Source organism: Littorina saxatilis, linkage group LG12, assembly GCF_037325665.1.
Source record: "Littorina saxatilis isolate snail1 linkage group LG12, US_GU_Lsax_2.0, whole genome shotgun sequence".
Classification (NCBI taxonomy): domain Eukaryota; kingdom Metazoa; phylum Mollusca; class Gastropoda; order Littorinimorpha; family Littorinidae; genus Littorina; species Littorina saxatilis.
In genome coordinates, this window is record NC_090256.1 from 665190 (window position 1) to 692832 (window position 27643).

The 27643-nt window shown below is 45.9% G+C and overlaps 1 protein-coding gene across 1 annotated transcript in view; it reads right to left on the reverse strand.

Moving 5' to 3' along the window:
• Positions 1-288: 288 nt before the first annotated feature.
• The window catches only part of LOC138981011 (fibroblast growth factor receptor 4-like), a 91596-nt gene continuing 64241 nt past the window's right edge, over positions 289-27643 (reverse strand). The window contains exons 3-8 of the mRNA XM_070353798.1: positions 9807-9982; positions 8765-8943; positions 4514-4631; positions 3133-3320; positions 1673-1823; positions 289-1331 (exon numbers count right to left, since the gene is read on the reverse strand). Coding sequence (XP_070209899.1) covers positions 697-1331; positions 1673-1823; positions 3133-3320; positions 4514-4631; positions 8765-8943; positions 9807-9903 — 1368 coding nt within the window. The 5' untranslated portion in view covers positions 9904-9982 and the 3' untranslated portion in view covers positions 289-696. The remainder of the gene's footprint in view (positions 1332-1672; positions 1824-3132; positions 3321-4513; positions 4632-8764; positions 8944-9806; positions 9983-27643) is intronic.

A 27643-nucleotide genomic window follows, 5' to 3' on the forward strand; every position in this document is an offset into this window, starting at 1 on the left:
TCGTGAGATCAGACAAAGGTCAGTTTGCTGATTAGAAATGCAACAAACTGCACAAGACCTGTGCCATTTTGCATCATACCTCAAGGCTATGAAGAGTATCTCACACAATAGCACTCAGTCTCCAGATGTAAAGGACATATATACCTCACTCACAACACTGTCAAGCCGATGTGTTGCATTTCAGGTACATGATATAACCCAACAAACACCTGACTAGAGGCATGAGCACGGACGGCAAGGGCTGACAACGCTGATCAGAGGCATGAGCATGGACGGAGAGGCATGAGCACGGACGGCAAGGGCTGACAACGCTGATCAGAGGCATGAGCATGGACGGCAAGGGCTGACAACGCTGATCATTGTTGTCTGGGCCTTGCACTTCCACCTTTCTCATCTCAAAAGGGAGACGCCTGACACCAAGCACCATATCTGGAGACAATTTCTGAACACAGTTGAACACATGCCTAAAGTACTGTGTCAAGTGACATCATAGACTGTGACTGCTGAAAACTATCCAATAAATGTTTGATTCAAAGTCCAGTGATATCAAATTCGCGCTGCTTTAGATCAGTTTGTCAGCAGAGAAGCTTGAGTACGCTCATTTGCCACGTCACTTATTGGCTTGTATTACTCTTGAGCCAAACACAATACACTGGTGTGCGCGTAACACAGGTGAAGGCCTTTTAGCATTTCACGTTACACTGGAGTAGACTTGTACACGGGTTCACCGTCCTTCCGACAGCAGACGGCAATAGTAATGGCCAGCAGACCGATGAGGAGAATCACACCGGCGATTGCGCCGACGATGGTGTAGATGGTCCACAGGCTGACTCCATCCCTCTCTTCCTCTTCCGCCGTGGCTTCATCGTATTCACCACTATCCACGCTATTGCCATTGTCCGTCAGTTCTGGGTCGTCATAGTTGTACACGTCGCCGTCAAAGTTCCAGATGGTGGTGAAGGGGTTGTAGGCAGTAGTGGTGGAGGAAGAGTCTCCGATGAAGAATGGGGAGATGGTGGTGGTGGTGGTGGTGGTTGACGTTTCTCCTCTCCCCTTGTTTTTCCTGTTCTTTGGGGGCTTGCGTCGGCGGTCGTTCTTGCGGCGGTTTTTACGGTCCTTTTTGCGGTCCTTCTTGTTTTGTCTCGGTGACTTGGTGGTCTCGTACGGGTCCAGACCGTAAGTGAACATGGGGAAGATGGGTGACTGTGTCTTCATTGGCGGGTAGAAGTCCGGGAAGGCGCTGTAAAAATACGGTGTTGTTGTCGTCGTTGGTGCTGCTGTAGTTGTTGTGGTGGTTGTTGTTGTTGTTGTTGTTGTTGTTGTTGTAGATTCTGGATGATGCAAAAGAGAAAAAGGCAAAGGTGGGTAAGAGAGAGTCACATGTTTAAATATATACACTGAACGCAACTACATTACTAATTTACTTAATTACATCCGCACGTTTGTGTGTTTTTTTGGGTCCATATTTGCTTTGAAAACGATTTTTAGTTTCAGATGGAATTTCTACAATAGAATCCATAATTATGAGTTTGACAAAAAGACAGCAATTCTGATTCATATATGAACCTAACTCAAACAAGCTCAGGTGAAGATCTACAATACTTAAGGCAACACACACACAGACACACACACACTTTTACACTCCATCTCACCCCATTTCACACACCCTCACCTGTAGTGGTTGTGCGTTTTTGCACAATGAGGTAGGCGGAGCTGTACTTGAGGCCCCAGACGTTGCCGGCTAGACAGCGGTACTCGCCGGCATCCTCCTCCGTCACGTCCATCAGCCCCAGCACCCCGGGATCTCCGGAGTTGTCCAGGAACTGCACACAATTATTGTCTTGTAATTCTAATTTCGGCAAAAATACATCACAAAGAAATGAATGAAGTTAAACAACTAAAATGTTATTAACTTTGATCTGGTATAGTCATGAGACCAAGGTCAAGGATGGGTGCAGGTGTCGAGAGAGGTGAAGGCCGGAGGGGGAATGTTCACAGTGCTGTGTGAGGGGCTGTGAGCAGAGTGTGTACCCGCCCAGGCACAGTCGCGGCTGATGCGCCTCAGTTTTATACCGAACACTGCACCCCCATTCAAGGCAACACCAACGGGCTGTTCTGGACATCTGTCCTCACCTAAATGTAGACTGATGCGAAGTTACACCGACCCTAGCGGCTAAGACAAGACAATTGCTCGTCTCAAAACTATTTAGCCTTATCCATCAAACGTACATATGCGGCACATAATCCCACAATTACACTCATCAACCATTTAAAGGTCAATCACGACAACAATCCCAGATCAAATAATAAACATATGCACAACGGAATGACGCAGCAGTCATGTTAGCCCACGTGACAGCTGGAGAAGGGAAATAACTTCCATACATTTCTGTTGATTCCTATGTGTTTCCAAGTACTTTGGTGTTGACATAAAGCGAAGAGAGACCAGAATAATGACATGGTTCACAGAACATATAATTATGCTATCATGAATGTCCCGAGTACAAAGATATAAGACCACAGTTATAATTATGCTATCATGAATGTCCCGAGTACAAAGATATAAGACCACAGTTATAATGATGTGTAACATGATCCTCAGTGTCGTAGGGATCAGTTTGACTGGCTTTGCCTTTAAAGGTAATTGTTGTGCTTTGTGCATTAAATTACACTTGTATCGACACTGTATCGACACTGTAACGACACTGTTTCCACACTGTAACGACTCTGTATCGACACTGTAACGACACTGTTTCCACACTGTAACGACTCTGTATCGACACTGTATAGACACTGTATCGACACTGTTTCGACACTGTTTCGACACTGTATCGACACTGTATTGACACCGTTTGAGCCCTGCAAAATTAAAACCATCACTCCCCTGAAATCGGCGTATGGCTGCCTGAATGGCGGGGTAAAAACAGTCATACACGTAAATATCCACTCATGCAAAAATATGAGCAAACAAGGGAGTTTCACCCCATGAACAAAGAAGAAGAGAAAAGCATCACAAGTTGGTGCCTGGCTCACACAATGCCACAGCTCGTCAATGTGTGTGTGCGTGTGTGTGTGTGTGCAGCGTGTGTGCGTGTGTGTGTGTGTGTGTGTGTGTGTGTGCTCTGATCTTACCTCCGGCTTGGTGCCATAGCTTGGAGAGAGGGCCGAGCCGCCCCCACCGTACATGCCTTGCGGCTGGGGCTTCAGCCAGCGGATGGTGGCATCTGGATCGTTGGACACGCGGCAGTTGAAGCTAACCGTCTCCCCTTCCATCACGGTCCTGTTCTGTGGCCCCTCCACAACAAGCGGCCAGATCCTCACTGCGGACATGACCGGATTGGTCTTCATTGTCATTGCATTTCATTTCGTTACTGTACACAGTGGAACCCTCCTGTCAAGACCCCCAATTCAAGACCCCCAATTCAAGACCCCCAATTCAAGACCCCCAATTCAAGACCCCCAATTCAAGACCCCCAATTCAAGACCCCCAATTCAAGACCCCCAATTCAAGACCCCCAATTCAAGACCCCCAATTCAAGACCCCCCCCCCCCCCTTTTTTTAAGACCTTGCTTTTTCATTTTTCTTTTTATAAACTGTGTAAATGTACTCCCATTTGAAGACTCCCTCCCTTTTAAGACCTGTGGTTTCTCTGAAGTAAAACATCTTCCAACCCATTTTTGTTCCCTTAAAGATCAATGCTTCCTGCAGACTGAATTTTTTATTCCAAAAGTCACAAAGATGTCAATTCTTATTCAAAAATCATGTAAAAAACACTTTTTTCAAATACACATTTTTTTGAGTTGTTTTTTTAACACAGATCTTGATAACAGAATTGAGAAGCTCTCTATAGACAACCCTCTGACCTTAATCATGAATGACAACCCCTCTGCCCTTAATCAATCATGAATGACAACCCCTCTACCCTTAAACAATCATGAATGACAACCCCTCTGACCTTAAACAATCATGAATGACAACTCCTCTGCCCTTAAACAATCATGAATGACAACCCCTCTGCCCTTAAACAATCATGAATGACAACCCCTCTGCCCTTAAACAATCATGAATGACAACCCCTCTGACCTTAATCAATCATGAATGACAACCCCTCTGCCCTTAATCAATCATGAATGACAACCCCTCTGCCCTTAAACAATCATGAATGACAACCCCTCTGCCCTTAATCAATCATGAATGACAACCCCTCTGCCCTTAAACAATCATGAATGACAACCCCTCTGACCTTAAACAATCATGAATGACAACTCCTCTGCCCTTAAACAATCATGAATGACAACTCCTCTGCCCTTAAACAATCATGAATGACAACTCCTCTGCCCTTAAACAATCATGAATGACAACTCCTCTGCCCTTAAACAATCATGAATGACAACCCCTCTGCCCTTAAACAATCATGAATGACAACCCCTCTGACCTTAATCAATCATGAATGACAACCCCTCTGCCCTTAAACAATCATGAATGACAACGAACACCACAACAACTGTTGACCTATGACATCCACGTAGAAGTTCCACTCCAGCTGGCCCTCGGTGTTGCTGACGATGCAGGTGTAGTTCCCCTTGTCCTCCTCCATCAACTTGTTGATCGTCAGCTTGAACTTTTGAAACTGAAATCACATGGTGAAAGATTTAAAACAAGATAAGATAAGATAAGATAAGAAAACTTAAATGTCCATTTTGACTTTACACAAACATGGACATTTTTCTTTGGGCCCCACATTGCATTTGAACTAATAACCCAAAGACACGAGTTGACATTGTCCTTCTTACAGATTTAAAACAGAGTTGACATTGTTCTTCTAACAGATTTAAAACAGAGTTGACGTTGTTCTTCTAACAGATTTAAAACAAAGTTGACATTGTTTTTCTAACAGATTTAAAACAGAGTTGACATTGTTTTTCTAACAGATTTAAAACAGAGTTGACATTGTTTTTCTAACAGATTTAAAACAGAGTTGACATTGTTCTTCTCACAGATTTAATACAGAGTTGACAATGATCTTCTAACATATCAAAAATCAGTAGTGTGGCTGAATTATGTGCAGAGTAAGACTTTCGTTGTTGAATCACTTGAGCAAATTGACACAGGTGTCACCAACAAAATTAACCCAACAGAAAGTAGAATGTTGGCATGACGTGTTTAACAACCATTAACCCATCTGTGGTGGTCAACATGATTGCTTACACGAGAAGGATGGTATCTTTAAAAGATGCTGTCAAGAACATTGTGTTGTTGTTCCCGCAAGAGGTGTGTCATAAAAAGCAAATCTTAACCATATATATCTCCCGGCAATTTCTCATTGGACATACTCTGTTTTAAACGAAAACGTCCAGCTGTGGCAGCACAAAGGCAGTTTTGTTGCTCAGTGTCCCACAGAATGCCACTCTAGTTCCGAGGTATTTTTTGTACAAATCCACAATGGTGTTACTGTGAGTGACATCAAAACACTTGACAGGAAATGACCAATTCCATCAACTGTAAAGAGTTCTCTTCAGAGTTACTTCTCTATGAGATGCCTTTTCTTTCCACTATGACCGTACCTGTCTGTCTGTCTGTCTGTCTGTCTGTCTGTGTCTGTCTGTCTATCTCTCTCTCTCTGTCTCTCTCTCTCTCTCTCTCTCTCTCTCTCTCTCTCTCTCACATCGGATTTAAATGCTAGACTGACTGAATGGGCAGAAACCAATAGCGTTATCACTGACGCACAAAGCATTTGATACAGTCAACCATACACTACTTTGATCAGTACTCTCAAAGACAGGAATTAGAGGTAAAATGCTTAACGTGCTGCAGAGTATGTATGCTAGCATCAAGGCATGTGTGCGATGCATCAGTAGTGGAGACATTTCAGACTACTTCAGCAGCCTCCAGGGCTTAAAACAGGGTTGTATTTGCAGTCCAATTTTATTCACGTACTTTATAAACGAGTTAGCTAATGATGTCATGACTAAAGGAAATCATGGTATTCAGCTTCTGCCAAACCAGATCGAGATCTTCTTAATGCTGTTCGCGGATGACTTGGCGTTGTTGTCCTCCACAGTATGGGATCGTCAGAACCAGTTAAACCTTCTCTTCGAGTCCTCTCAAAGACTAGGACTAAAAGTAAACACTGAAAAGACCAAGGTGGTAGTTTTTCGCAAAGGTGGCCACCTGTCAGCAAGGGAAAAATGGACTTTGGGAAATGAGAAAGTGGAGGTTGTTGGAAAATACAAGTACCTGGGACTAAACTTTTCAACAATGCTAAGTTATAAAATTGGTACTGAGGACTTCGTATGCAGGGCGAAGAAAGGCACTATTGAAATTCTCAAGGCCCTTAAAACCAATGGGTGTCATTCGTGCGCTGTATTCTTTAAGTTGTTCGATACACAGATCGTTCCATCATTATTGTATGCAGCAGAAATATGGGGCCACCAGAACAATAAACAGATTGAGAAAGTTCACCTCTTTGCCTGTAAGTTGTTTATAAACGTACCCCCGTCGACCCCCAACGATACGATATACGGCGAGCTAGGAAGATATCCACTTTACGTTGATGCTGCTGCAAAATGTGTGCAATACTGGTTTCGGCTGTTAAAACAACCATGCTCTCGACTCTCAAAGATGGCTTACCTGTCTCTTTTGAACAATCACGACAGAGGGCAAACAAACTGGGTCACACATGTGTGTATGTCAAAGACCTTTTGTGCAAGTCTGGATATGGTTTCGTTTGGTTGTGTGCTGGGGTGGCAGATGAAAAGTCGTTTCTGGGAGACCTGAAGGAGACAATGAGACACCAGTTTTCACAGGAATGGTTTACACGTCTGGCAGAAAGTACACGCCTTGACTTTTACCACAGTTTCAAAAGTTGTATTGGGCACGAAGAGTACCTGGACATGATTTATGTGAGCCTTTATAAAGTTGCTTTGTCCAGATTTAGACTGGGGGTCTCCCCATTCAACGCCCATCGACATCGTTACTCTCACTCTGACACCAGTCGTGACTGTCCTTTCTGCCCGGATACTGGCTGAAGACGAAAGCCATGTCGTTTTTTATTGCCCCACTTACGATGGCATTAGGCAGAGATATATTGGCAGAATACAGTATTTTTCAGACGAAGACTGTTTACGATATTTGCTCACTTGTACGGTGGAGGATCAGCTTGTATCCTTTGCAAAGTACAGGTCTGTTCTTGGCCTCACGAATGCGACAAAAAAAGACTTGCAGAAAACGAACCGCTCACGTGATTCTCGCGTTCCCTGTACGAACATATATATCATGCTCTGGAATCATTGATGCATTCCCCGTAACAAGAGATTGACTTGAAGGTGCCGTAAACGTGAACTCCCTGGCATGTTACAACCTCTTCTTATTATGCATTTCATCTCGGAAAATGTGTGCGTTAATTGGTGTGTGTGTGTGTGTGTGTGTGCGTGGTGTGTGTGTGTGTGCGTGCGTGCGTGCGTGCGTGCGTGTATGTATGTATGTTTATGTATTTACGTGCGTGCGTGCGTGCGTGCGTGCGCGTGTGTGTGTGTGTGTGTGTGTGTGTGTGTGTGTGTGTGTGTGTGTGTGTGTGCTTTTGCTATCAAGCATATGATACCTACTGTAATAGTTTCATGCATTTGTTGTATGCATTTAATGACTGCTTCAAATGTGTATATTTGCATATAATTTGCTGTGTGTGTGCCCACACACGTGTGTATCTGTGTGTGTGTGTATGTGTGTGTGTGTGTGTGTGTGTGTGTAGGTGTGTGTGTGTGTGTGTGTGTAGGTGTGTGTGTGTGTGTGTGTGTGTGTGTGTGTGTGTGTGTGTGTATGTATGTGTGTGTGTGTGTGTGTGTGTGTGTGTGTGTGTGTGTGTCCGTGTCCGTACGTGTATATCTGTGTATGTGTCTTGGTGTCGTTTGACAATGTTATATATCTTTCCAAGCTATGTTTTCATGATTATGTCTCAACATTTGGCAAGCTCTTTCTTTATTTTGCCTCACTTATTTGCATGTGTAGACTATGTTTAAAGTCCAATGTATCTCACCCTTATTAATTTCGTTTTATGCACCAATTTCATTTGTCTGAAAATTGTCAAAATCAGCTCATTGATTAGTACAATAAAACACCCATCCAATCATCCATCCATCCATCGATCCATCGATCCATCTCTCACTCTCTCTCTCTCTCTCTTGTTCTTTATGTGTAAGTATTGATAATGATATACATGCGAATGATTGGGACAATTCCTCCCCACATTTGTTTTTTTTCCTTTTGTTATTAGTTGTTTTGGATGTTTATATGCAATGCATTATTGCAACAATGCTGCAATTTCCACACTACATGTTTTTCCCATTTTTGAATGTGTATACAAAACCATAACCCTTTTCTTATTACTATTTACATTATATACGTCTGTAAGTAACAATAACCTTGTCAATTTTACTATCTATATTATGTGCGTCTGTATTAAGTGTTTGTATAAGGGACAGGTTGTAAGATTAGGCTTTGCCTAAAACCTCTATCCTTTGGTAATAAAGTTCAGTTTCAGTTTCTCTCTCTCTCTCTCTCTCTCTCTCTCTCTCTCTCTCTCTCTCTCTCTCTCTCTCTCTCTCTCTCTCTCTCTCTCTCTCTCTCTCTCTCTCTTTCTCTCTCTCTCCCCCCCCCCCTGGTCACTAACCTCAACGTCATTTTATTTTTAAATGAACGTCAGTCAAAGCTGTCACATTTCACAAAACCCTCGACACAGAAGATAATGATGTTGTCACTCAGTCTCACCTCCACTCTGTCGTTGTCGTCGCCAATCACTTGGCCGTTTTTGTACCATTCGACCTTGGGCGTGGGTTTGCCTTTGGCCCGGCAGTCAAGTTTCACTGATTTGCCTTCGTTTTCGGATGCGAACCTCTCATCCTTGCCTGGGTCCGAACCTGATTTCCACTGTGGGGATGAAGGCAGCTCTGCAATCGGTCACATGGGCAGAAATGAAAATCACGCATGCAGAACAGGGGTGGTGTGCCAGAGAAAGTACCCAACCGGATAGGACCCAAGCACTAGGTTCAAATCTCAAGCAGATCTCAATTTGAATTAATCTGACCACGCGTCTGACTCCAACCCAGTTCCCCACTTGTTCGTGAACACCACGCGTCTGACTCCAACCCAGTTCCCCGATTGTTCGTGAACACCACGCGTCTGACTCCAACCCAGTTCCCCACTTGTTCGTGAACACCACGCGTCTGACTCCAACCCAGTTCCCCACTTGTTCGTGAACACCACGCGTCTGACTCCAACCCAGTTCCCCACTTGTTCGTGAACACCACGCGTCTGACTCCAACCCAGTTCCCCACTTGTTCGTGAACACCACGCGTCTGACTCCAACCCAGTTCCCCACTTGTTCGTGAACACCACGCGTCTGACTCCAACCCAGTTCCCCACTTGTTCGTGAACACCACGCGTCTGACTCCAACCCAGTTCCCCACTTGTTCGTGAACACCACGCGTCTGACTCCAACCCAGTTCCCCACTTGTTCGTGAACACCACGCGTCTGACTCCAACCCAGTTCCCCACTTGTTCGTGAACACCACCCTGACTGCTCTCTCTTTTTCTATTTTGTTTTGTTTTTATGAGTATATTGTTAACTAAAGGAGGGACAGTGATTCTAAACGTTTGGCGATATGCACAATCAGATCAACCACTGGAAAGGTAGACTTATCTTTAATATTAAACAAATACACGCGCGCACACAGACACCCCTCCCCCCCCCCCACACACACACACCACAGACTGAATGACCAACAGACAGACAACTAAAGAGTGTACTCACGTTTTCTATTCTTTTTGCCTTTTCTGGCAAAGACATCAGAGACACACAACAGAACTAACGCGACCACAGTCACGGCTGAAGTTGCCTTGATCTTCATTTTTATTGTCAACCGCTTCCCTCGCTAAGGTGTAAATGTTTGACCAGAGCTGGGCCGGATCACCTCATGACAGTACGACCTGCAAAACAAAACACTGAGTGTTAAACAACCGTGTGGTCGTTCCTCGGGGCAAGGCAGCAACATTATTCATAACAGTTAACACACTCTAACCTTGCCAAACCTTATCACAAGTAGGCCTGAAATGTACATTCCTTTTCATGTTTAATCATGTCCACCATGACAAATGTGTTAAAGGATAGTACACATTCCTTTTCATGTTTAATCATGTCCACCATGACAAATGTGTTAAAGTATTGTACACATTCCTTTTCATGTTTAATCATGTCCACCATGACAAATGTGTTAAAGTATTGTACACATTCCTTTTCATGTTTAATCATGTCCACCATGACAAATGTGTTAAAGTATTGTACACATTCCTTTTCATGTTTAATCATGTCCACCATGACAAATGTGTTAAAGTATTGTACACAATCCTTTTCATGTTTAATCATGTCCACCATGACAAATGTGTCAAACGATTGTACACAGGTTGAGAGCATCCTCTAACTTGAACATGTGGGAATCAGGCGCGGAGCGTTAAGCGAGAGGGGGGGGGGGGGGTTACAACTTGGGGTCCAGGGGTAGACCCCTGGTGGGGTACAGGGGCAAAGCCCCCCTGAAGCTGAAGAGTTTTAGCTATTTTATGAACAATTTATGGCTTATCCTTGATTTTAAACATGATCAACTGGTGTTAGCATCCACTCATTTGTCTTTTAAAGTTAGTATTAAATCTTTTTTTTTTACAGCCGGGTGGGGGGGGGGGGGGTATGGAACCCCTGTAACCCCCCCCCCCCCCTAATCCGCCCCTGGGAATAATCAACAGCCCCTGCTGGTCTTCTTCCTGTGTAAAGTGAGAATCTGTGGCCGAACTCATTTCACAAGTGACACTTTCATCAATATGCTGAAGTGATTCAACAAAGAAATCCGACAATGTACATAATGCACCCACAATGTACCCATTATGCACCCACGCTATTGATCTTCAGACAGGAAGCAGACAGGCTGTTGGTGTATGTCCAAACTGATGGGTGCTCTCATACTTTGTGAAAACCTAGAACATTATAAGTCTGTGGTGGTACATTGTATCATTTACACCATCGTGTGTGCCTGGAAGGACGGTAGCTTTAACATCTTAAATATATAATGTCATGACCTAGCTGATGAACCGGATCAAGCCAAGTATAATAGCTCATTGACATCTTAAATATATAATGTCATGACCTAGCTGATGAACCGGATCAAGCCAAGTATAATAGCTCATTGACATCCTATCTGACACACTCAATTTAGAACTAAACACAAGTTCCTTGTTAACGCCTGCTCTTTGTTCCTGCCTTCAAAAGACTGGTCTTCCGTCACAGGAAGGACATGCTCTTCCTGCCACACAGTGGTATTGCAATGTGAGGCTCTCTTCTTCAATGCGATGCTCTGAGTTCAGAGACATCCTGCTTGCTGCCGCGCGAGCAGAGAACATTTTCTCTCTTTATCTTCACTGGGCGGGCAGCAAAACCGCTCCACGCGGAGGTGTTTTCAGACAGGTCAGACACTGGGTGTATGAGAGTTAGGACACTTCCCAGGAAAGAACTCCTTTTGTTTCCCCATTGTTTTAAAGGAAATGAGGCAGAGCTATTTAGAGATAAATAACGCAAGGGACGTAAGCGCTCTAAATGCATACGACACGTGTAATGGAGTAAGCGAGAGTTAGAGCTGGTTCTTGTGTTGACTTTGTGCGTAAGCGTTAGTGAGAGTGCCTTGGAGAATGATGAACTTATTATGAGCTTGCGGCGATCATCCTTTTAGGAGGATGAAAGTCGCTTGTTCATTTCAATGCTTGTTATTCTCACAGGTGCCAGGAGAATGGTTCCGTACAACTCTCGCTTACTCCATTACACATGTTGTATGCATTGAGCGATTACTTCCCTTTGGTTATTTGATCCCCATTGTTTGTTAACTTCACCACTGTCTACCTGTCACCACTGTCTACCTGTCACCACTGTCTACCTGTCACCACTGTCTACCTGTCACCACTGTCTACCTGTCACCACTGTCTACCTGTCACCACTGTCTCCCTGTCACCACTGTCTACCTGTCACCACTGTCTACCTGTCACCACTGTCTCCCTGTCACCACTGTCTCCCTGTCACCACTGTCTCCCTGTCACCACTGTCTCCCTGTCACCACTGTCTACCTGTCACCACTGTCTCCCTGTCACCACTGTCTCCCTGTCACCACTGTCTCCCTGTCACCACTGTCTCCCTGTCACCACTGTCTACCTGTCACCACTGTCTACCTGTCACCACTGTCTACCTGTCACCACTGTCTCCCTGTCACCACTGTCTCCCTGTCACCACTGTCTCCCTGTCACCACTGTCTCCCTGTCACCACTGTCTACCTGTCACCACTGTCTCCCTGTCACCACTGTCTCCCTGTCACCACTGTCTCCCTGTCACCACTGTCTCCCTGTCACCACTGTCTCCCTGTCACCACTGTCTCCCTGTCACCACTGTCTCCCTGTCACCACTGTCTCCCTGTCACCACTGTCTACCTGTCACCACTGTCTCCCTGTCACCACTGTCTCCCTGTCACCACTGTCTCCCTGTCACCACTGTCTACCTGTCACCACTGTCTCCCTGTCACCACTGTCTACCTGTCACCACTGTCTACCTGTCACCACTGTCTACCTGTCATCACTGTCTCCCTGTCACCACTGTCTACCTGTCACCACTGTCTCCCTGTCACCACTGTCTACCTGTCACCACTGTCTACCTGTCACCACTGTCTACCTGTCACCACTGTCTCCCTGTCACCACTGTCTCCCTGTCACCACTGTCTACCTGTCACCACTGTCTACCTGTCACCACTGTCTACCTGTCACCACTGTCTCCCTGTCACCACTGTCTCCCTGTCACCACTGTCACCACTGTCTACCTGTCACCACTGTCTACCTGTCACCACTGTCTCCCTGTCACCACTGTCTCCCTGTCACCACTGTCTACCTGTCACCACTGTCTACCTGTCACCACTGTCTCCCTGTCACCACTGTCTCCCTGTCACCACTGTCTACCTGTCACCACTGTCTACCTGTCACCACTGTCTACCTGTCACCACTGTCTACCTGTCACCACTGTCTCCCTGTCACCACTGTCTACCTGTCACCACTGTCTACCTGTCACCACTGTCTCCCTGTCACCACTGTCTCCCTGTCACCACTGTCTACCTGTCACCACTGTCTCCCTGTCACCACTGTCTACCTGTCACCACTGTCTCCCTGTCACCACTGTCTCCCTGTCACCACTGTCTCCCTGTCACCACTGTCTCCCTGTCACCACTGTCTCCCTGTCACCACTGTCTACCTGTCACCACTGTCTCCCTGTCACCACTGTCTACCTGTCACCACTGTCTCCCTGTCACCACTGTCTACCTGTCACCACTGTCTCCCTGTCACCACTGTCTCCCTGTCACCACTGTCTACCTGTCACCACTGTCTCCCTGTCACCACTGTCTCCCTGTCACCACTGTCTCCCTGTCACCACTGTCTACCTGTCACCACTGTCTCCCTGTCACCACTGTCTCCCTGTCACCACTGTCTACCTGTCACCACTGTCTCCCTGTCACCACTGTCTACCTGTCACCACTGTCTCCCTGTCACCACTGTCTCCCTGTCACCACTGTCTCCCTGTCACCACTGTCTACCTGTCACCACTGTCTCCCTGTCACCACTGTCTCCCTGTCACCACTGTCTCCCTGTCACCACTGTCTACCTGTCACCACTGTCTACCTGTCACCACTGTCTACCTGTCACCACTGTCTACCTGTCACCACTGTCTACCTGTCACCACTGTCTACCTGTCACCACTGTCTACCTGTCACCACTGTCTACCTGTCACCACTGTCTACCTGTCACGACAGGTCACCTGCAATGCAGGGACACTCAGGGCTGGTTCTAGGGGTGTCATTTTATCACAGGTACCACAGGTATCACAGGTACCACAGGCATCACAGGTACCACATGTATCACAGGTACCACAGTACAAAAGAAGGCTGCAGTATAACATTACCCCACCATACTCCCCAACACAGCCTCATGAACCAAACTTGTTGTTCAATATTGTGCAGATTGTATGATTATAGCACAACACAGCCTCATGAACCAAACTTGTTGTTCAATATTGTGCAGATTGTATGATTATAGCACAACACAGCCTCATGAACCAAACTTGTTGTTCAATATTGTGCAGATTGTATGATTATAGCACAACACAGCCTCATGAACTAAGCTTGTTGTTCAATATTGTGCAGATTGTATGATTATAGCACAACACAGCCTCATGAACCAAACTTGTTGTTCTATATTGTGCAGATTGTATGATTATAGCACAACACAGCCTCATGAACCAAGCTTGTTGTTCAATATTGTGCAGATTGTATGATTATAGCACAACACAGCCTCATGAACCAAACTTGTTGTTCAATATTGTGCAGATTGTATGATTATAGCACAACACAGCCTCATGAACCAAACTTGTTGTTCAATATTGTGCAGATTGTATGATTATAGCACAACACAGCCTCATGAACCAAACTTGTTGTTCAATATTGTGCAGATTGTATGATTATAGCACAACACAGCCTCATGAACCAAACTTGTTGTTCAATATTGTGCAGATTGTATGATTATAGCAATCCTTTCGCGGGATCATCGTGTGTAACCATATTACTCATGCATGTTCTGTAATCCCATCACAATCTGGCTCACTTCTCAAGACAACTCTTTACAAGCCGACGACCCCAGGGATATGATACCCAAAGCTCCCGGGTAGTATTCAGACGCCTTCAGCCCAAGCATTAGCCTTCAAGTAGACAAGTAGACAAGTAGACAAGTAGAGGCAAAAGCCGCCAGCAGTAGTCCGCGTGGATCAGAAAATGATGGTTTCGGCATGAGCGACTGGGCGCTGCGAACTATCAAGCTCCAGTGACCTAACCACTAGTGACAGCACGTGCTGCGCGAAAGATAGGGTTATGGCTGGGAAAGTCAGTGGAATGATTACATTGTAAGCACAAAGCGAAAGATAGGGTTATGGCTGGGAAAGTCAGTGGAATGATTACATTGTAAGCACAAAGCGAAAGATAGGGTTATGGCTGGGAGAGTCAGTGGAATGATTACATTGTAAGCACAAAGCGAAAGATAGGGTTATGGCTGGGAAAGTCAGTGGAATGATTACATTGTAAGCACAAAGCGAAAGATAGGGTTATGGCTGGGAAAGTCAGTGGAATGATTACATTGTAAGCACAAAGCGAAAGATAGGGTTATGGCTGGGAAAGTCAGTGGAATGATTACATTGTAAGCACAAAGCGAAAGATAGGGTTATGGCTGGGAGAGTCAGTGGAATGATTACATTGTAAGCACAAAGCGAAAGATAGGGTTATGGCTGGGAAAGTCAGTGGAATGATTACATTGTAAGCACAAAGCGAAAGATAGGGTTATGGCTGGGAGAGTCAGTGGAATGATTACATTGTAAGCACAAAGCGAAAGATAGGGTTATGGCTGGGAAAGTCAGTGGAATGATTACATTGTAAGCACAAAGCGAAAGATAGGGTTATGGCTGGGAGAGTCAGTGGAATGATTACATTGTAAGCACAAAGCGAAAGATAGGGTTATGGCTGGGAAAGTCAGTGGAATGATTACATTGTAAGCACAAAGCGAAAGATAGGGTTATGGCTGGGAAAGTCAGTGGAATGATTACATTGTAAGCACAAAGCGAAAGATAGGGTTATGGCTGGGAAAGTCAGTGGAATGATTACATTGTAAGCACAAAGCGAAAGATAGGGTTATGGCTGGGAAAGTCAGTGGAATGATTACATTGTAAGCACAAAGCGAAAGATAGGGTTATGGCTGGGAAAGTCAGTGGAATGATTACATTGTAAGCACAAACGTATGGATCTATGAATAAGCAGCGATCGAAAGACTAGTCTGGGTATTCTGGAAATGCCTGATATTGTGAGGTTACCTCGCAAAAGGTGACCGCCTTATGTCAGTGTTTTCATCCCTGAGAGGACGTGACAAAAATTAAGAGTGATTGTTGTAGTAGTATGTTGTTAATGTTGCTGATGTTGTTGATGTTGCTGAAGTTGATGATGATGATGATGATGATGATGATGATGATGATGATGATGATGATGATGATGATGATGATGATGATGATGATGATGATGATGATCTGTCCCTACTTTTGTAACTCATGTTGTGTTTGTGTATTGGATTGCAACTTATTTTTACAGAAATTCCCGCATTGTAATATAATGGATTGTATTGTCTAGTGTCTTGTAGCGTATATTATTGTACCGCTATACATTTGATCGTATTGTATTCTTTTCATTGTGTTAGAGTCTAAGCTAAGGCTCAGGGAATTCAATATCCATATCCCGGTAGCACCAACAAACACAGATCGGTTCAGCTGAGGAATTGAACAGTGTCGGCACTCACTGCCCGTGTCCACAGTGTCAATACCACGAGAATGGCAATACACGGATCAAAGACTTTGCATCGAATCAGGCTAGCATAACAGCAGTCATCAGGAGTCAGCTCTATGGATCAGCTATATGGATCAGTTATATGGATCAGCTATATGGATCAGCTATATATGGATCAGCTATATGGAGCTGCATGAGTGAACATCATGTATACCAGAAAGGTGTCATGTCGATCAGAATGCAACGTCTATACGCCAGTTCCTATGTATTCAGTAACAGGAATGGGCGTAGGTTGGTGTTACTAAGTTATTTTTCGCACCTCAGCATTGAATTAATTAAGTTCTCAAAACAGGTGTGAACCCTCCGCCCGCCACCCCCACCCGAAAAAAACCTAGCAACAACACCACACACACACACTCACACACACACACACACACGCAAGCACGCACGCACACACACACACACACACTCACACACACACACACACACGTACACATACACATGGGGGGGGGATAAACAAAAAGTAAAAGAAAAAAAACAAAGCTAAAAGTTGCACAAATTGCAAAAGTTCAACGAAAATCACCCTCATTCATGACAAGGACTGCCTTCCATAAGCCCATCGTAAACTCAGCCACATGGTAATTAGCCACGTGACACTGATATCCCACGGTAATAAAGCCAGGAGATTCCACGCCGTCATTCGGTCCATATGTCGATGCTTTAGTGCAACATGTGGCGAGAAAGAGAAAGACGAGATGGGTCCAAATGTCAACCCACAGCAGATTTACACGGAGAGGAAACCAAAAGCTTCAGTTCTCAAAATAGCAGCAGGGCAAATGCCTGAAAAAATCCATAAAAATAATCCATTGTCATCTGGTTCTTGGGATTCTTTATTTCTGCGAACACATGGCGTGTGTTTGCGTGGTGCACCCGCACATTTTTTTGCGCTCGAATTTTATTTTCAATTTCATTTTCTTTTTTTAACATAGAGGGGGAATCGAGACGAGGGTCGTGGTGTATATGTGTGTGTGTGTGTGTGTCTGTGTGTGTTGAGCGATTCAGAGTAAATTACTGGACAAATCTTTATGAAATTGTTCATGAGAGTTCCTGGGTATGATATCCCCAGAGGTCTTTTCATTTTTTCGATAAATGTCTTTGATGACGTCGTATCCGGCATTTTGTAAAAGTTGAGGCAGCACTGTCACACCCTCATTTTTCAATAAAATTGATTGAAATTTTGGCCAAGCAATCTTCGACGAAGGCCGGACTTTGGTATTGCATTTCAGCTTGGAGGCTTAAAAATTAATTAATGACTTTGGTCCTTAATAACCTGAAAATTGTAATTAAAATTATTTTTGTATAAAACGATCCAAAATTACGTTTATCTTATTCTTCATCATTTTCTGATTCCAAAAACATATAAATATGTTATATTCGGATTAAAAACAAGCTCTGAAAATTAAAAATATAAAAATTATGATTAAAATAAAATTTCCGAAATCGATTTAAAAACAATTTCATCTTATTCCTTGTCCGTTCCTGATTCCAAAAACATATAGATATGATATGATTGGATTAAAAACACGTTCAGAAAGTTAAACAGAATAGAGATATAGAAAAGCGTGCTATCCTCCTCAGCGCAACCGCTACCGCGCTTTTCTGGATTGTTAATTTCACTGCCTTTGCCACAAGCGGTGGACAGACGATGCTACGAGTGTACGGTCTTGCGGAAAAAATGCAATGCGTTCAGTTTCATTCTGTGAGTTCGACTGAGCTTGACTAAATGTTGTATTTTCGCCTTACGCGACTTGTTTCTTCTTCTTTAAAAAAAACAAAAACATTTTGAGCCCAAGAACTGTGTTTATAGAGGTACACTGGGTGTGTTTATAGAGGTACACTGGGTGTGTTTATAGAGGTACACTGGGTGTGTTTATAGAGGTACACTGGGTGTGTTTATAGAGGTACACTGGGTGTGTTTATAGAGGTACACTGGGTGTGGTTCTTTACTCTACAAAAGTTATCTGTTCATTCCTTTACGAAAAAGGCATTGTAAGTTGTTTCTCTGAATAACCAGACAGTTCATCAATGAACAAAATCATACCATGCCACTACTTGAGGTTTATGCAGGACATATTTTGTCTTTTTGATCTTCCGACTTTCTTAGTCGAACAGATTACAGTACATTCACCTTCTTTCAAGTTCTCACAACTTTTTCTTTCTTTTGTTAGAAAGTTCAGAATGTGTAGCAAATGAGGCGGAAACGCCATCATTTGTATAAGAAATGGCAGGTCAAAACATAACAGAGTTCAACAACAAAAGCGAACAAGACTGTTGAGAAGCAGCCATAGCTTATGCAAGAAAGGACTCGCTACCGTAGCCTGTTCACTACAGTGTTAGAACAGCTGTAATATTCATTAGTGATGGAAACCTCCGGGCACACGGACACCTGCAGATCACCCCCTGTCATCATTTTAACAGCTGATTGCAAGTACGGGCGGAAACAGCCGTCTCTCTGATCCTCCGATGGGTGGAGCAGGACAACTGAATTCATTCCAAAAATTGTGCGTTTCAAGTTTTATAAGCGTTCGTGCTATGACTATATTGTACGTGCACGATTTGATTTGGGAACGAGAACAGCGGTCTGTTCCTGAAGAGAATAGCTCTGACAAAGAACGAGGACAACCCAATTCATTACCAAAAAAAATGATGTACCCAGTTTTGAACCACTTGTGATTGACCTCAATTACGTGTACAAAGCTGGTTTGTGCAAGACGAAAGAACGGGAGGGGAGTGGGTGGTTTCCCGAAATAAAAAGGATAGCAACAATTGATATCATAGCATATAATGAATTTGTAAAGCGCCTGGAGCCAATTGATGGGACTCGCGCTATAGAAAAGTTAATTATTATTGTCATTATTATTATTTATAACCATATTATGTCCCAAATAGTCTGGGGACAGAACAACTAAGTTAGCATAGCAGTAATGAATCTGACAAAGAAGGAGGACAACCCGTTCGATTCATTCCAACAATCCATGTACCCAGTTTTGATCCACGTGTGATTGGCGTCCATTACATGCACGATTTCATTTGTACAAGACAAAAGAACGGGGGTGGTTTCCTGAAGAAAACAAAAAGAGCGACTATCATTCCTCTGATTGTGGTAATTGTCGGCATGGAAATAACAGTGACTAGACATGAACATAGCACATGCACAGTAAGTTCGTCTTTGTATACCAGAATATCAAGATTCTTGATTGGGATATTCCATTCGTCAGTTTTATCGTCCGACTGTCTGTGTGTCTGTGTGTCTGTGTGTCTGTCTGTCTGTCTGTCTGTGTGTCTGTGTGTCTGTCTGTCTGTCTGTCTGTCTGTGTGTCTGTCTGTCTGTCTGTGTGTCTGTCTGTCTGTCTGTCTGTGTGTCTGCAGAAAGATTGGGCTATGGCCCACACCTTCTCATTTTAAACAAAACTTCAGTTTAATTCTATCTAGGGTTGTCCGCCTGTCTGCTAGTCTGTCTTCCAATGTGTCTGCTTGTCAGTCTGTACGTCTGTGGTTCTGTCATAGATTACCAGTGCATCTGTGCTTTGCTTGACGCAGGTTCATTCACTTTGACGCTACAATGGTGGCAAATTTTCAAACTTAGTTTTACGTCCAGTCTCAAACGTCAGTAAATACTGGAACTATTTCGACCTCAATTGCTGCTTCTTTTGTTTGTATTATTAACTAGCAGTTAAGCCCGGCTTCGCCCGGGAGTAAGCGGAGTCCTGTAGCAATTTAAGACGCTCGCTATCCCATTATCATTAGCTTTACCTCCTTTGTTTGGATACAAAAAAAGAGTTATCTCCCTTACCTTCTAGAAATTTCCGGAACTGTCCAGTTAATTTTTCTTTCTTCATTTCTTCCCCTCATAGGAGCAATAGCGAGTCTCTAATATCACTGGCATGATGTGCTTGCTACAGGTGAACAGTAGGCACTGAACTGGTCTTGCACCATATAGGCTGTATTCAATAAATGGGAGGTCCATAATCTGAGAAAGGAAACAATGAATCAAGAAACTAAAACCCAGGTGCACATCTGCGGCACCTAGGGAGTGTACGTGCACACTATCTTGTTCCTGCCTCTTGCCATCTCAGAGGTATGGCGACCACAGACAAAAAAGAGTTATCTCCCTTACCTTCTAGAAATTTCCGGAACTGTCCAGTTAATTTTTCATTCTTCATTTCTTCCCCTCATAGGAGCAACAGCGAGTCTCTAATATCACTGGCATGATGTGCTTGCTACAGGTGAACAGTAGGCACTGAACTGGTCTTGCACCATATAGGCTGTATTCAATAAATGGGAGGTCCATAATCTGAGAAAGGAAACAGTGAATCAAGAAACTAAAACCCAGGTGCACATCTGCGGCACCTAGGGAGTGTACGTGCACACTATCTTGTTCCTGCCTCTTGCCATCTCAGAGGTATGGCGACCACAGGCAGACAGACAGACACACAGACAGACACTCTCTTTTATTATATGTATAGAAGGACAGTAAGGACAGTTTGCTGCTGGCAAGACCTCTACGACAAAGTGGAGGTCACAGAGGAATTTCACAAACATTCTCCACCCTCTGCAAACAAGCAAAGCATCAGGACTATTTGATAACCATTTGCTGCGAGTGTGTCTTCGGTCTGGTCCGTTAATTTACTGTTTGAACGAGAAATTAAACACGCTGCAGCTTGGCTGGCCTGCGGGACAGTTTAAACAAAGTAAGACACAAACAGAAGGTCCATTGACGGCTTCAAGACAGAAAATCCACAGTTATTGATTCAGATAGGAGAAAATCAGATATATGCATCAGGTACATATCGATTTTACAAACACGAACATGGTTTTCCGATAGAATTTGCACAGCATTTGCGAGGACGAAACATGGAATGCATCACTCAACCCCACAGTGATCGATCGCGTTTTTCACCTTCAAAATGGTACCTGCCTCAGTACCTGCCAGTGCCCCGCAGTACCTGCCAGTGCCCCGCAGAGCTTCGGGGCCTTGACAAGGACAGTGGAACCCCCTGTTAAGACCTTAAACAATCTGATAACATCACGTCTTACAATGGTGAGAGTCTAATATGTAGGTACATTTACACAGGTTATGAACAAGAAGTCTGAACACCAAAGGTCTTAAACAGGAGGAAACCTTAAATAGGAGGGTCTTAAAGGGGGTCTTAAAGGGGGTCTTAAAGGGGGTCCCGCTGTAGTCACACACTACAGTTTACTGCTGAAGTCACATACTACAGTTTACTGTACTACAGTTTACTCTTTACGGCCAGCGGGCTGCACTGCTGAAGGAAGGCACCAGCTGCTGAATGTTCTGTGGCCTGCCTGTTTGCCTGGTCCAGTGGATGAGCGCAAGATATCCTATGCTAACTTGCTTTTTCTGTCCCCACAACTAGTGTCTAGTTGGGACATGACGTGGTTATATGCTAGGTGGGACATGACGTGGTTATATGCTAGGTGGGACATGACGTGGTTATATGCTAGGTGGGACATGACGTGGTTATATGCTAGGTGGGACATGACGTGGTTATATGCTAGGTGGGACATGACGTGGTTATATGCTAGGTGGGACATGACGTGGTTATATGCTAGGTGGGACAAGACGTGGTTATATGCTAGGTGGGACAAGACGTGGTTATATGCTAGGACCTGTCTGCCTATCTATTTTATTCACCCGCCTCCTTTCTAACCTAGCATACCTTAACCTTCCCTTCCCTCCCTGCTTACCAAACCTACCTACCTCTCTATCTCCCTTCATGCTCACCAAACCTACCTACCTCTCTATCTCCCTTCATGCTCACCAAACCTACCTACCTCTCTATCTCCCTTCATGCTCACCAAACCTTCCTGTCCCCCTCTCTCTCTCCCTATCACCTTCATGCTCACCAAACCTTCCTGCCCCCCTCTCTCTCTCCCTATCACCTTCATGCTCACCAAACCTTCCTGTCGCCCTCTCTCTCTCTCCCTATCACCTTCATGCTCACCAAACCTTCCTGTCGCCCTCTCTCTCTCCCTATCACCTTCATGCTCACCAAACCTTCCTGTCCCCCTCTCTCTCTCCCTATCACCTTCATGCTCACCAAACCTACCTGTCCCCCTCTCTCTCTCCCTATCTCCCTTCATGCTTACCAAACCTTCCTGTCCCCCTCTCTCTCTCTTTATCTCCCTTCATGCTCACCAAACCTTCCTGTCCCCCTCTCTCTCTCCCTATCTCCCTTCATGCTTACCAAACCTTCCTGTCCCCCTCTCTCTCTCTTTATCTCCCTTCATGCTCACCAAACCTTCCTGTCCCCCTCTCTCTCTCCCTATCTCCCTTCATGCTTACCAAACCTTCCTGCCCCCCTCTCTCTCTCCCTATCACCTTCATGCTCACCAAACCTTCCTGTCCCCCTCTCTCTCTCCCTATCTCCCTTCATGCTTACCAAACCTTCCTGTCCCCCTCTCTCTCTCCCTATCTCCCTTCATGCTTACCAAACCTTCCTGTCCCCCCCTCTCTCTCTTTATCTCCCTTCATGCTCACCAAACCTTCCTGTCCCCCTCTCTCTCTCCCTATCTCCCTTCATGCTCACCAAACCTTCCTGTCCCCCTCTCTCTCTCCCTATCTCCCTTCATGCTTACCAAACCTTCCTGTCCCCCTCTCTCTCTCTTTATCTCCCTTCATGCTCACCAAACCTTCCTGCCCCCCTCTCTCTCTCCCTATCACCTTCATGCTTACCAAACCTTCCTGCCCCCCTCTCTCTCTCCCTATCACCTTCATGCTCACCAAACCTTCCTGTCCCCCTCTCTCTCTCCCTATCTCCCTTCATGCTCACCAAACCTTCCTGTCCCCCTCTCTCTCCCTATCACCTTCATGCTCACCAAACCTACCTGTCCCCCTCTCTCTCTCCCTATCACCTTCATGCTCACCAAACCTTCCTGTCCCCCTCTCTCTCTCCCTATCTCCCTTCATGCTTACCAAACCTTCCTGTCCCCCCCTCTCTCTCTTTATCTCCCTTCATGCTCACCAAACCTTCCTGTCCCCCTCTCTCTCTCCCTATCTCCCTTCATGCTTACCAAACCTTCCTGCCCCCCTCTCTCTCTCCCTATCACCTTCATGCTCACCAAACCTTCCTGTCCCCCTCTCTCTCTCCCTATCACCTTTATGCTCACCAAACCTACCTGTCCCCCTCTCTCTCCCTATCACCTTCATGCTCACCAAACCTACCTGTCCCCCTCTCTCTCTCCCTATCTCCCTTCATGCTCACCAAACCTTCCTGTCCCCCTCTCTCTCCCTATCACCTTCATGCTCACCAAACCTACCTGTCCCCCTCTCTCTCTCCCTATCACCTTCATGCTCACCAAACCGTCCTGTCCCCCTCTCTCTCTCCCTATCACCTTCATGCTCACCAAACCTACCTGTCCCCCTCTCTCTCTCCCTATCACCTTCATGCTCACCAAACCTTCCTGTCCCCCTCTCTCTCTCCCTATCACCTTCATGCTCACCAAACCTACCTGTCCCCCTCTCTCTCTCCCTATCACCTTCATGCTCACCAAACCTTCCTGTCCCCCTCTCTCTCTCCCTATCACCTTCATGCTCACCAAACCTACCTGTCCCCCTCTCTCTCTCCCTATCTCCCTTCATGCTTACCAAACCTTCCTGTCCCCCTCTCTCTCTCTTTATCTCCCTTCATGCTCACCAAACCTTCCTGTCCCCCTCTCTCTCTCCCTATCTCCCTTCATGCTTACCAAACCTTCCTGTCCCCCTCTCTCTCTCTTTATCTCCCTTCATGCTCACCAAACCTTCCTGCCCCCCTCTCTCTCTCCCTATCTCCTTCATGCTCACCAAACCTTCCTGTCCCCCTCTCTCTCTCCCTATCACCTTCATGCTCACCAAACCTTCCTGTCCCCCTCTCTCTCTCCCTATCTCCCTTCATGCTTACCAAACCTTCCTGTCCCCCTCTCTCTCTCCCTATCTCCCTTCATGCTTACCAAACCTTCCTGTCCCCCTCTCTCTCTCTTTATCTCCCTTCATGCTCACCAAACCTTCCTGTCCCCCTCTCTCTCTCCCTATCTCCCTTCATGCTCACCAAACCTTCCTGTCCCCCTCTCTCTCTCCCTATCTCCCTTCATGCTTACCAAACCTTCCTGTCCCCCTCTCTCTCTCTTTATCTCCCTTCATGCTCACCAAACCTTCCTGTCCCCCTCTCTCTCTCCCTATCACCTTCATGCTCACCAAACCTTCCTGCCCCCCTCTCTCTCTCCCTATCACCTTCATGCTCACCAAACCTTCCTGTCCCCCTCTCTCTCTCCCTATCTCCCTTCATGCTCACCAAACCTTCCTGTCCCCCTCTCTCTCCCTATCACCTTCATGCTCACCAAACCTACCTGTCCCCCTCTCTCTCTCCCTATCACCTTCATGCTCACCAAACCTTCCTGTCCCCCTCTCTCTCTCCCTATCTCCCTTCATGCTTACCAAACCTTCCTGTCCCCCCCTCTCTCTCTTTATCTCCCTTCATGCTCACCAAACCTTCCTGTCCCCCTCTCTCTCTCCCTATCTCCCTTCATGCTTACCAAACCTTCCTGCCCCCCTCTCTCTCTCCCTATCACCTTCATGCTCACCAAACCTTCCTGTCCCCCTCTCTCTCTCCCTATCACCTTTATGCTCACCAAACCTACCTGTCCCCCTCTCTCTCCCTATCACCTTCATGCTCACCAAACCTACCTGTCCCCCTCTCTCTCTCCCTATCTCCCTTCATGCTCACCAAACCTTCCTGTCCCCCTCTCTCTCCCTATCACCTTCATGCTCACCAAACCTACCTGTCCCCCTTTCTCTCTCCCTATCACCTTCATGCTCACCAAACCGTCCTGTCCCCCTCTCTCTCTCCCTATCACCTTCATGCTCACCAAACCTACCTGTCCCCCTCTCTCTCTCCCTATCACCTTCATGCTCACCAAACCTTCCTGTCCCCCTCTCTCTCTCCCTATCACCTTCATGCTCACCAAACCTACCTGTCCCCCTCTCTCTCTCCCTATCACCTTCATGCTCACCAAACCTTCCTGTCCCCCTCTCTCTCTCCCTATCACCTTTATGCTCACCAAACCTTCCTGTCCCCCTCTCTCTCTCCCTATCACCTTCATGCTCACCAAACCTTCCTGTCCCCCTCTCTCTCTCCCTATCACCTTTATGCTCACCAAACCTTCCTGTCCCCCTCTCTCTCTCCCTATCACCTTCATGCTCACCAAACCTTCCTGTCCCCCTCTCTCTCTCCCTATCACCTTCATGCTCACCAAACCTACCTGTCCCCCTCTCTCTCTCCCTATCACCTTCATGCTCACCAAACCTTCCTGTCCCCCTCTCTCTCTATCACCTTCATGCTCACCAAACCTACCTGTCCCCCTCTCTCTCTCCCTATCACCTTCATGCTCACCAAACCTACCTACCTCCGCCCCCCTCTCTCTCCCTATCACCTTCATGCTCAACAAACCTTCCTGTCCCCCTCTCTCTCTCCCTATCACCTTCATGCTCACCAAACCTACCTACCTCCGCCCCCCTCTCTCTCTCCCTATCTCCCTTCATGCTTACCAAACCTACCTACCTCCGCCCCCCTCTCTCTCTCCCTATCTCCCTTCATGCTCACCAAACCTTCCTGTCCCCCTCTCTCTCTCCCTATCACCTTCATGCTCACCAAACCTTCCTGTCCCCCTCTCTCTCTCCCTATCACCGTCATGCTCACCAAACCTACCTACCTCCGCCCCCCTCTCTCTCCCTATCACCTTCATGCTCACCAAACCTACCTACCTCCGCCCCTCTCTCTCTCCCTATCACCTCCATGCTCACCAAACCTTCCTGTCCCCCTCTCTCTCTCCCTATCTCCCTTCATGCTCACCAAACCTTCCTGTCCCCCTCTCTCTCTCCCTATCACCTTCATGCTCACCAAACCTACCTGTCCCCCTCTCTCTCCCTATCACCTTCATGCTCACCAAACCTACCTGTCCCCCTCTCTCTCCCTATCACCTTCATGCTCACCAAACCTACCTGTCCCCCTCTCTCTCCCTATCACCTTCATGCTCACCAAACCTACCTGTCCCCCTCTCTCTCCCTATCACCTTCATGATCACCAAACCTACCTGTCGCCCTCTCTCTCCCTATCACCTTCATGCTCACCAAACCTACCTGTCCCCCCCTCTCTCCCTATCACCTTCATGCTCACCAAACCTACCTGTCCCCCTCTCTCTCTCCCTATCACCTTCATGCTCACCAAACCTACCTGTCCCCCTCTCTCTCTCCCTATTACCTTCATGCTCACCAAACCTACCTGTCCCCCTCTCTCTCTCCCTATCACCTTCATGCTCACCAAACCTTCCTGTCCCCCTCTCTCTCTCCCTATCACCTTCATGCTCACCAAACCTACCTGTCCCCCTCTCTCTCTCCCTATCACCTTCATGCTCACCAAACCTACCTGTCCCCCTCTCTCTCTCCCTATCACCTTCATGCTCACCAAACCTTCCTGTCGCCCTCTCTCTCTCCCTATCACCTTCATGCTCACCAAACCTTCCTGTCCCCCTCGCTATTCTGTTCGTGTGTATTTTGTATTGCCCTTTCTGATAGTCTTCATTTTCTCATGCTTCAAGATTGAAGCTCATTATTTATGTCTTTGGAACATTTTAATAATTGCTGGTAAGTAATGGTTTGTTACTGTAAGTGTAATGAATAAAGATCGTTGTAAAAAAAACCGGTGTTTTTGTTCTTGTTGTTGTTTGTTTGTAAATACCATTACCCTCGGTAATAAAGAACTCCCTTATAACATAAGTTATATTCTACTCTCATCCTCCCCACCTAACTACCTGCCTATCACTCTACCTAACTAAGTAACTACCACTGCCTACCTGCCTCCCAGTCTATATAAATCAGTGCTTCCAAGTACCTGGACACAAAATTTCGTCGGTTAATAACACTTCCTCGAACTTCTTCCTAACATACGATAAGATTACCTTCCCATCATCAGCCCCGACACTCCAAGCTATCAGCCCCGACACTCCAAGCTATCAGCCCCGACACTCCAAGCTATCAGCCCCGACACTCCAAGCTATCAGCCCCGACACTCCAAGCTATCAGCCCCGACACTCCAAGCTATCAGCCCCGACACTCCAAGCTATCAGCCCCGACACTCCAAGCTATCAGCCC